Below are 12,543 nucleotides of genomic sequence, written 5' to 3' on the forward strand. Positions count from 1 at the left end.
CATGGAATAACTTATGGATTTCTTTTTTTTTAAAGAAGACTAAGAGAAAAAGATGTTTTATATGACACATTCTACCAGTGTTCCAAGTTTCAAAGTGTTTCGTTAATGAAAAATGTGGCCCCCGTTTTAAAAAAGATCCGTTAACTATATATATACGGAATATATTGTAATATTGGTTTCAAATTTTGGCACAAGGCTAGCAGTTTTGGGGGAGGAGTGAAGTCAATTAAATCAACCCCAGTGTTCAAATGGTACTTATTTTATCAACTCCCAAAAGATGAAAGGCAAAGGTGACCCTGGCAGAATTAAAACTCAGAATGTAAAGACAGATGAAATGCCACTAAGCATTTTACCTGATGTGCTAATGATTCTGCTAGCTCGCCACCTTGCAAATGGTTGTAATATTGTCAGCAGGATTGGAACATTGTGTCTGCTGTAAACTGCTTAGTCATGCCAATTACTACACCAAGTGACATTACAACATTCGACAAGCCAAATTAGTAGATTTCAAGTAGGTACGATGGCAATACTAGTCACCTGTCAATGAGGATCTCTGTCAAGACAATATCAAAGTACAGTGCTATACACACACACACACACACACATATATATATATATATATATATAGTACAAGAGAAAATGGAAAGAAGTTTTGTGTATGTTTATCAGATTAAATAAAATATGTTTTTCTGTCTGGTTACATTGATTAGTGTAAATATTTATGAACAATGGTGAAATTAAATTTTGGTTGCTGATAGTTTAATCTATGGATATCATCAAAAACATTCGGGTTTACATAATGATAAAATTAGCTTAAAAGAAATTATTACATATGCAAAATGGGAGATTACAGGGTGAAAGAGAATTTAATAATGAAATAAAATGCTTTTCACAGAGGAATTGGAATATCTTTTCATAACTGCTCACAATTCCATTTCAATCTTAACTATTAAATTTGTGTTCTATTTTAATGAGAGAGAATAATAGTTCCATTCTAATTTAACTTCAATTCTTAAATTGTTCTTTCATCTGAAATGGCAGACATCCAATACTTCTAATAATAGACTTTTGATTTCAAATAAATCCTTCATAACTCTATATTGATCTGCTGTATTTGTTACATGATTGAATTTATCTTAACAAACAAGCCTCCTTTTAAATTAATTATCACAAGAAATATAGCCGTGAATGAAATTATGTATTTAGCAAAATGGGGTCATTTGAATGTTATCAGACAGAGCCAAACTCAAAACTATCAAGAAACTTATTACTTGGCACATATATCAGTGTATGTTTCATATTACTATCTAAGCGATACAACTTGTAAAATCCATGCAAACATTTTCAAGTCAATATGACATATTTTCATAAATCTATATTATAAAGAGCTATGTTTCTCTGTCTGACTGTCACGTGTTATCCTCAGATCAAGATGATTTTCAAGTAATTTATTTGGAGATACAAAACAAAAAGTGACCATATCTAATTTATTCACTGAATTCACATATGTGATGCAAGGGAAAATAAGGTTGTGTTTTATTTTGGACAAAGTTTAATTTTTCTTCACATGCTTTAGAAAAAGGAATATTTCATACATATATTAGAATAGACTGGGTGATGAGAAGAAAAATATAAAGACAGAAAGAAAGAGAAAGGCAATAAAAATAGTGACAAATTTACTAAAACCTTCAACCAGTAAAACATAATTCTGCTGTAAGCCTAAATCTATTTTGATATATTGAATGCAATTTCGTCTACAATTTGAAATAGAGCCTTCAAATAATAAGGGATAAATTCAAAAAGATGAGTTAGGTGCATTTTTTCTCAGTAAGAGAAAATACAGCAAATTATAAGTGCAGCTTTCCATTGCATAAGCTTCTGGAAAAATGTTTGATACTTTATGATTTACATAGGTCTCTTCAATAATTATAATCAAAATGATCCACACAATTTACCAAGTTATCTATGCATCCTCTTAGTAAGAGCCCATTAAAATTATATAGGCTTAGCTAGCTAACACATTTGTAAACCTAACAAAAACAAGGATATTAGTTTCTAACTCTAAGAAATAAATAAGGGAAACTATCTCTGTATCAGAATTGTTTTTTTAATCAATACATTTTCTATATGAAGATTCATGTCGAAATGATATCTAACTTGACATTAAAGAAGACCTTTCACACACAATATAACTAATTGATTTCTACCAGATTATTATAGAATAAAAAAAAAAAGAAAAAAGAAAAATGTTGTTTATAAATTCAACAATGAGACTAAACTACAACAATAGTTGCAAGTTATTAATTTAATAATTATTTTTTATGAAGGTAAAAAAGAAGAAATCTGAATGCAATTTTCAAAATAAAGCTTACAAAATGCATTTTATCAACAATATATTTACAAAAGAAAACAAAACGAAAGCCCAAACAAAAATATTAAATTTTGGATTAAAATAATTTGCTTCGTCAATATTGGTTGCAGCCTACAACATCATTGTTAGATGAAATACAGGGATTATGAAATTGCCAACAATTAAATTTAAAATGGCATAAGAATTATAAAGCCAACAATATTAAAATCTATAGATTATATACACTACTTAAAGAACAATGACATTGTATAGAAACAAATAAAGTTGTCCCACATCTTGACATTTTGATTTTTGTAGAGAAACCAATTGAATACAAGTTCACAATGAAATCCATTTCCTTTGAATTTTTAATATTGATTTCTAATCTTATTGATATTTATAGTAATATTTGTAGCTATAATTGATGTTTTACACAAAAATCTCAGCATAGTCTGCAAGAAAATACTAAACAGTCATGACTGCTAAAGTAATTTTTCTTTTCAGTTTGACCAAAGTAGAATTTTATTCCAATGAATGGTTCAGTTCAAATTAGACTGTCAATGAATGGTTTAGTTAGAATAACAGATTATCAATTGTCGTATTTCGATAATTATTTCTCTTAGCAACAAGAACGATTTTCATTAAGTTTGAAAGGATGAATTATTAAGTGGATTTAATATTTATGAAGGAATTTGAATGCAGAACCATAAATCTAATGTAAAAAACATTGACATATCACCATGCACTTCAACTTCTCAGCCCAGTTGGATCTCTACCTGTTCAATGATAACTATCTTTGACAATACAAATATTTCATACACACACACACACATATATGTGACAGTAAAAGTACTGATCCATCAAAGATAGCTATTATCTTAGGCATGTCCTTATATCGTGCATACACCTCAAATTCCATGAGTGGTTCTCTCATAGCTGTGCTGTAGTAGTTTAGACAAAGAACATGGCCTACAATGCTTGTAGAAAATCATCCAATCTTTATACCTAACTCCACAACTCCTGCAAGACAATCATTGCTGTAGGAGCTGTGGAGCTAGGTAAAAGATGCTGCCATGTATTACACAGCCGCAAGCACCCCTACATTCCAAACTTCACCTGACCTTTTTTTGGTCCCTTACAAAAAGATCTGTTCTAATTTTATGGAATCCTCCTTCATTTTAATTTTCAATCATGATGGTCCTGTAAGCAATACCCCTTTGGGCATAGTCTTCACATTCCTTTTTGATTCAAGTCTGCACTGCACACATTATATAAAACTCTTTCAAAACTATCCCTTTGTACTCTGTGAAGCCCACTTTCATGTACACATACAAAGCAAGTGCAAAAACAGCTGTGGTTGTTTCAGACTGACATGATTGTCAACCCTAATAGTGTCCCTTCTATTACCCTCATATAATGTGCTCCTGTGCCAGTCTCTATTACTGCCAAACATTTCAACCTCTCTTTTTCTTTCTGTAGGAATTTATCTTGATCTTTGAAAATATGCTACAGTATGTCCCATTCCCAAGAATGGGTAAACCTTCTGACTCTGCCACCAACCATCCTATTACTCTCACTTCCAACACCTCAAATGTGATAGAGATAGTCATTAACAACCACCTTCTACAACATCAAAAACCTTCTTTCTCTTTAACAACCAACAGCATACCTTTTGTAAAGCCAGACCAACTCTGCTGTCACTCAGTAGTAGATCCTTCTTATGAGAAATCTGGCAAAAACAATTGTTGCACTTTGCATCAGTAAAATATTCAACATGCCTGGCTTTTTGTAAGATTGTACTGTTGCATAAAATGCTGATAAAATTCTCTCTGACTCATGCTATCAACTCTAGTATGTTGGAAAGTTTAGTTTTCTGTCTGCACTCCTGTGCATCAATTACATACCTGCTGTCACCTCCAACAATGCTCACTGCAACACAGATTATATCACTCTGTATTTATTCCTAATCTTTCGTAGCTAAGTATCACCCACATACAAGCAACACACCTAACACCAAACACATGCACTGATTCCAAAGGCAAGACCATGTAAACCTGATCATATGAGGTTGTGCCAAGTTCATTACTTCAACAATATCATCACCATCATTTAACATCCATATCCCATGATGGCATGGATTGGATGGTTTGAGAGAATTCAATGAGTCCATGGATTGCATCATGCTCCAGGGTCTGTTTGGGCATGGTTTTTATAGTTACAAGTCATTCCTAATACCAACCACTTTACAACCTGACTGCATGCTTTTTTTTTGTGTCACTAGCAGGCTGTTATGCAGTTTGCAAGACTATGAATGCTGGGGGGAGGGGAACTAAATACCAGGGGATGAGAGGAAAAAGATAGGTAAAAGTATGAGAGAAGGGGCCAGGGTGGAATGGGTTTCTTTTTGATCTACTGTGGCCCCTTCCCCTATGCTATTGAAATAACAGCCTGCTGTTACTTCACGCCGTTATTGCAACAACTCAGTGTGTCAAATCCAGGAAAAATCCAACCTTTGATTTTAACTTCAAAGTAGCTTTGTGATTTCAATATCAAGCAGAATGGATTGAACAACTATAGTTAATTCAGCCCTTTCTTTATCACATGGCAGCCACTGCACATTAAGTGAGTGTGATACTTTTCACAGCTCAAACAGCAAATACAAACGATTTTCTTACAAATGACTTAATTGGATTGTTCTCAAATATATATTCTATATTTGACAGATATCCAATTCCAATTAACTTGCAGTATAAAACCAGAAGAGATTTTAGACATGATATAAAATAATACAATAGATTAGTAGATACCGCATTTACTACTGATCACTTGATTTCTATAGCCAAAACCTTTTGGGCAGAATTTCTTCGCTAATCTGGTACATTGTGTCTCAACGATGAATAATTAACCACTGAAAATGATTCTATCCTCCATACAATTTAGATTCATCATAAAAATCTGTATTAATCTTGATGACAAAACAAATAGCTTGAATATATTTAAAGCTTGCTGGATTTCAGCTGGCTCTCTCACTGCTTACTTCACATCAAAACATAATGTTAATAGTCAGCATGAATGATTGCAAAATAGTGATACTCAAAGTTGATGTGCAATTTTCCTGTATTATCTGTAAGCTATCTAGAGTATATAAATGGTAAAAAAAAAAAAAGCAATATATTCAGACAATGTGAACTAAGAGAATTGAAAGCTTTCTAATTAAAGCTCAAGTCGGATGAGGAAATACTATGAGGAAATCCTATGCAGACATATACCACAGGACATATACTTAACAAGGCCCTGATCTAAATTTATATGTGTGCTGGAGGAGAATCTGAACTAAAGGCAGTTGAAAGCTAGAAAATGAAACTTCCTGTCTTAATTGAGAAATGTGAAGGCACATGCTATTAATCAAAATTACAGAGCTTAAGAGATAAAAATCAACATAATTTAAATAAAATTACAGTCTTAATAAGACAACAACTAAATCAGCATTACACCATCTAGTTGTGTAAATTTAGACCAAATTGTCTATGAATTTGGGATTGTTACAGTTTGTTTTTTTTCATTTTGCTGCACTTAGTAACCTGTTGTTAAAAGATAATATATGACAAAAAAAGAAAAGATTTTCACTGTAAAGTATACTGACCTTTACTGCTATATCTCGACAAAGCTGTGTGCTATCATTATGGACACTGATATAACTGGAGAATGTTTCACCAAGGAAGATATTACTGAAAGTGAATACAATAAACACATAAATGGTTTGAATCAAAATATTCAAACATTTATATTTTAAAAAAATCTTGTTGGTTTGGAAAGAATTGTTAATCTAGCTTCATGGAACTTTTTATGCAATGTTGCAAAAACAGAACAAATTGCTAATCTTAGATAGGTGTAAAGTGAGCTCAAATCAGAAATATAGTTAATCTGCTAGAATTCTTTAAAGTGAATAAATAACAGAAGAATTGGTTCATAGATTCAACTCAACAAAAATAGAAAAAATAGAAGTGAAACTAAATACTTTGCAGTATTTGGTTCCAACTTTCAACATTCTAAGTTCAAATCCCAGAGATTGTCTTTCACCTCTTTGTGACAATAATATAAAAAAAAAAACACACCAGAAATATTGTTTGGTTGTTTCTCTGCAAAAGATTGTCCCAAAGAGGATAGACTGGTAAAATATTAATTTAATAAAATTAGAAATTAGAGTAGAAATGTAATGATAAGCCCAGTCTGAACAAAGACAGTATGTTCTGTATGTAGAAAATTTTATGGAATAATCCCAAATTAACACCAGAAAATAAGCAGAAAATGATTTTTTAAATAAAATGATATAATTTTTTCAACGACAATTTTAAAATAGTAAATTTAGTGGGAACAAAGAGTTTTGCTAAATCTGTGTAAAAGAATGATATTGGAGAATATCATTATTCTATCACCATCTTTTTTATGGAATTACAACAATCCAATAATCTTAAAATCAAAAGGTGCAAATAATGTTTATGAAGAGGATTTTATGACAAGCAAAAGCTTCATTTTTTTAAAATAATATAACTGAAATGATATTTGTATAGTTTAGTTTTGCTGCATGTTAGTGGGCTGTGGGCCTTGCATGCAGAGGATTTATAAAGACTAGAAAGAAATAAAGTGAGTATGCTTCACTGGCTGTGTAAATGTTAGTGTGCATGAACAACAGAGTACAAACAAGCTGAGAGAAAAACTGAATTTAAAAGGAATGAAATAGAGTGTGCCAGAGAAAACACTATGTTGATATGGGCATGTGATGCATATAGTGGTTGACAGCTGTATAAAGAAGTGCAGGCCACCTAAAGTGGATAGAACTAGTGGAAAGTGGATGAAGTGGTGAAGGCTGATCTTAGGACCCTGAATCTTGCAGAGATGACAAAAAAGAAAACCAAGATGCCTATCAATATGCAGTGCTGGAGATCTTCCCACCTATGCAAGCATAGCAAAATGAATGTTGAAAATAGTAGTAGTGATGGAAGATGGTGATTGTGTAGTATGAAGTTTGCTTCACAACCACATGATTTTAAGTTCAGTCCCACTGCATAGTACCTTGGGCAGGTGTCTTCTACTATAACCCCAGGCTGACCAAAGCCTTGTGAGTGAATTTGATAGATGGAGACAAGAAAATGCTGTGTGTGTCACTGTCTCCTTGTCTTGATATTGCATGATAGTCATAAGATAGTGTCACCATCATGCAAGTGGTGCCCTTTGTTTCCAATCTTCTGTGAAAATATGTCTAGTCATACAAAAACATTTTCTTACTTGGAAACAGGTGAGGGTTGGAAACAGGAAGGGCATCAAACTAGAAAATCTGCCACAACAAATTCTATCCAACCCATGTGAACAAGGAAAAGAAAATGTTAAAATGAGGATGATGATGGTAATGAATTACATTTTGGTCTCTTGCCCAATCTACCTCTGTAAAGTCCTCAACAGCAGTTTACTCTGCCTCCTTGATTCCTTCCATCTCTCTATCACTAATCTCCTCTACTCTCTCTCTTCTATTCACGTACAATCTTACTGCTGTAATAAAAATAAGTCTCTCCTGATTATATCACCATGCTGCTTATGTAACAAGGGATGGTATTGGACATGCTTGTATTCCATCTTCCAACCATCATCCTTATCACTGTTTCTCGTCCATCACAAAGCCTATGTGTAAAGGATTGCACCAGAAATGCTTGTATGCAACACTCATTATCATCACCCTTTCTATACTGCTAATCATTACTCTCTCTCCTCAAGATATTTGTTATTGACTTCCTCCATCTACCATAATTACTAACCATCACTCTCTTTTCCTTCTACCACCCTCTCATCTCAATCACTGTTTCTACCATCATACTTTTGTTCCCTTCACCCACCTATTCTGGTTCTTCTGTCAGCAATCTCTCAGCTGTTTATCTTCTTGGTCATATTGCCTTGAGTGAACAAACAGAGCAGCAAGGACTTTTTTATCTTACAAGGTAAAAATCAACTTCACTAGAGCTGGTGCCAAAATAAAATGCATCCAGTGCACTGTAGAGTCGTTGATGATAGGAAGAGCAGCATCCAACCATAGTGAGTGAGACATGATCCTCTGGGAGGGTAGTAACTCTGAGTGAGAACTAGACAATAATGAGTCATCCTACCCATACCAGCACAGAAAGTGAACATTAAACAACGATAATGAAGAAAGTGACAGCAAAAGTATAGAACAATGTAATAACATAAACTATTACTCAAACTATGAGCTGCTTTTTGATTAATGTAAGATTCTTGAATATAACTATGGAATGGAATCTTTTATCTCTTATTTGTTTCAGTCATTGGATTGTGGCGATGCTGGGGCACCACCTTCAAGGGTTTAGTGAACAAATTGATCTCAGTACTTATTTTTAAGTCTCCTACTTATTCTATCAATCTCTTTTGGCAACTTCTAAGTTATGGGCATGTAAACAAACTTACACTGATTGCTAAGTGGTGGTGAGGACAAACACAGACACATACACATACATACACACACATATATATGATGGGCTTCCACACAGTTTTCATTTACCAAATTCCCTAACAAGGCATTGGTTGGCCTGGGACTACAATATGAGACACTTATTTAAGGTACCACACAGTTGGACTGAACCCAAATCCACGTGGTTGCAAAGCAAATATGATCAGATGTTAATGTATGGAACAGATATGTCATATTTTTGGTTTATGCTAAACACAGCAGCATTGTCTTCCTTGGAGTACACTATGAAAATGGAGCATATGGAGCACTTTGAAATAAAAGTGAATCATTCTTAGCTGATAGTTTTTTTTTTTTGCAAAGCAGGACTTAAGATAGAAGTGTTAAGTTTATTTTTAAATTTACCTTTTACAAAGCTGATGTTTGTTTTGTACAGCAAAATTGAATGCAATGAGTTTATTTCCTATGAGTGAACAATTTCAATGAACCAACTACAAACACAGCATGTGCACACACATGCTTATTGATGTGTGTGTGTGTGTGTTTTGTCAGGATTAAGATAATGAATTGTAATAGCTGATTTGTTATCCAGTATGTAACCTAATTAGTGTTGGAAGGAGACACCTTTTAACTGATGTCATGTGAAGTAGAAAAGAAAAACGTCCATTTTATTTAAAATAAAAAGGCAAAGCAAAAAAAAAAACATTGAACAAAAAGCAAAACAAAGAAAAATTCTCAATATTTAGAAAAGAACAATTGCATGAGTCAAGAATCATGTATTTGATGCTATAATATACCATCTTACCATAGTGAAATTATACAACAAAAGACTTGTTGAGGCTGAAGTGGAATCAGATTACTATAATCTGCAGGATGTGCAATGTAAATCTGAAGGATTGACTGAGTTTAGTCAAGCTTAGAAAGCAGCTAAAAACCAGAGAGGCATCAGGTGGAGAGAGAGAGGGGGGGGGGAGGAGAGAGAGAAAAAGAGAGAGATTTTAGCATAAACTTGATATAAGAAAGCTGAAGCTAACAAAAGATGACTATAGATAGCTAAGATCTTATGTCCAGTTTTTAAACTCAGTTGATCCATAGCAACATGAAATAAATTAAAATGTTTATAATATGCTGATATTTAGAAAGAAAAATGGCAAATGATAAAGAACTTTCCACTTATAATTTCTAGTAAAGATTAGGGTAAAAGTTTGTCCCCCATATCCTAACTTTTGACACAGCAACAAGTTAAATGCATAATTTAACCTAACTTCTGTTGCTGCGTAGCAACAGAATTGGGTAATAGCCAATATTTTGTAGAGATTTGATTCACGATGAAATTATGGATTATATAACTTTAACAAAATTAAATTATGTCAACAAATTAATGTAGTAAAAGTTATATATACGTAATAAAAGTAAATGATATACATAATTAAGATGCAGTTTGAGTATTATGAAGATTTATTTTGGATAGTCAGATATAGGGTTAATAAAATACATAACTGAAATGTTGCTCAACTGTATCCACTCAACAAGTAACAATATTCTTAGTCCATTCCTATGAGATATTTTTATGCAGATATTACATATACTGCTTTCAAAAGGAAAAAAATAATAAATAAAAAAAGTGATAACTTCCAAACATATCATTTTTAATCTAATATTTAATAACATATAAGAGAATTTTGGAATTCTATATCAAATGGTCTGTTGCAAAAATAGGAGAATTAGTAAAGCTACTGAATAAAATCAATCATAGCAAAAATTAACATTGCGAAGCTTTTATGATAGAATTTTATTGAGGATCCAAACTGAAAGGATTAAAGTTCAAAGTTCTGTCAAAAGCATACTGGCAGTAACTAGTTGCCAGCTCTCAAAACAAGGATTATCAATTGATTTCTAACAATGGTTTTAGAATCAATCAGACAGAAATGCTAACATTATTCCTAGGAATGATGCAATAAAGAATTTTAGAAAATTTAACAGATATCTTTGTGGCAACAAGGTTATTTTTAGACACACTGAAATCAGAGGATGTTGGCAGAATACCAATAAAAGTACAACAGAAATTTGATAGACTTTAAAAAAATGACAGAAAATGATAAATAATTTAAGAGGATAATAATTCATAATAATTTATTATAATAAAGAAAAAATAAAGCTAGAAAAAATTGACGTCCATGATGATAATTATGATTAGAAGTAGCCAATAAGCAGAGGTGAGCAATATTTGGACAATTAAATATTCTTTTTCACAATTTCTCAAAATGGAAAATATAAATAAGCTTTTGTATGAGAATTCAAATGTTACATAGTCACTGTATATGTTCTACATTATTAGCATTAAGTAGAAATAGGTGTGTTAATGGAAACTGGGTATTTAAGACTGTGGCAGCTAATAGGATATAAAAGCATGGTGGATGATATGGGGAGTAGTTATATGTGGAATATGTAATAGTGTTATGTTATTGAGGGATTATAGTGGTAAATACATGAGACTAAGATAGTACACATAACAAGACTTATTATGACAGCCCAAGACATCAAATGGCATGAATTCAGGACCCTAGAAGAAATTATGGACCCATTCCACCTATCTCCACTATTGTTACTTAATAAAAGTATGTTTTGCTGGCCACAGCAACCAGGCTGAACATCAGGCCAACCGAATGTTATATTTTGGAGACTTTTGAACCCTAACAGGGGACAAAGACCACTTAACTAAACTGATGTTATTGGCGAACACATACACCAACATGAAATTGAGGACCTACAAAAGCTAATGGGGGAGAGATTCTTGGCACAGCATAGTGCAATGCTTTTCTGTTAATGGCTGCTTGAAGTGGTCTAGGAACATATATTTATAACAACATGCTGTATATATGCAGAAGTAAACTGCAGTATTTCTATAGTCATGATCTATTTATAGAGCAATGAAAGTTGATTAGATCATCAACATTGTTATTGTATATTAATGAATATATGAGCATCAAACCATAATAACGACTCATAATTTCCAACTCAATCTAAGACAATGAAATTACTACAGTTATTATATAGGGTTATTGAATAAGTTTTCATACAGTCAATATCTCAATACCAATGAAGTTTCTCTTGAATTAGTTACAGCAAACTCTCTTTCCACACTGATCACCATATTGTATCTTGATATGGCAAATTATTTTGAAATACAGGCTTCAACAAGAAACAAAAAGCAACTGAAATAAATTTGCTGAAGCTTAGCAGAAAATTATTTTTATAATTTTTCATCATTTTTATTGACCCTTTATGAAACAACTACCTGTTTAATAATAAACCATGGGTTTTTGTATTTTTATGTGTTTTTGCCTTGTGTACAACTATGGAAGCTTATCTGTTCAATGTTATCTCTAAATGGATTCTATGTCCTTTTTGTTCAACCAGGTTTCTGAAACTACATTTCGATATCTATTATTTTCTAGTATTTAAAACGTTTTTTTCTTTTATTTAAGGAGATGGTATTTTGACTATAAACATTATAAAAGTAAATTTTTTTAGGTCACAATGATTGCAAGAAAAAAAAAAGGATAAATCACTCACTTTAAACTATTAGCTTATACACAATCTGAATGCTAGAGAACAGACATATGTGTGTGTGTGTAGACATACAAACATAATGATGCTTTTGGACATATGAAACCAATCTCTAATCCAGACATGCAACTCCAAACATTGCTTAAGAGTT

General features: G+C 32.4%; 1 protein-coding gene across 5 annotated transcripts in view; it reads right to left on the reverse strand.

The window, feature by feature from the left end:
• LOC106879192 (trafficking protein particle complex subunit 13) overlaps positions 1-12,543 on the reverse strand; it is a 271,910-nt gene that overhangs the window by 52,739 nt on the left and 206,628 nt on the right. For all 5 annotated transcript variants that reach the window (XM_014928647.2, XM_052969952.1, XM_014928649.2 and 2 more), the window contains exon 3: positions 5,994-6,078. In XM_014928647.2, the coding sequence (XP_014784133.1) occupies positions 5,994-6,078 (85 nt within the window). The remainder of the gene's footprint in view (positions 1-5,993; positions 6,079-12,543) is intronic.

Source organism: Octopus bimaculoides, chromosome 8 (genome assembly GCF_001194135.2).
Source record: "Octopus bimaculoides isolate UCB-OBI-ISO-001 chromosome 8, ASM119413v2, whole genome shotgun sequence".
In the NCBI taxonomy this organism is placed as follows: domain Eukaryota; kingdom Metazoa; phylum Mollusca; class Cephalopoda; order Octopoda; family Octopodidae; genus Octopus; species Octopus bimaculoides.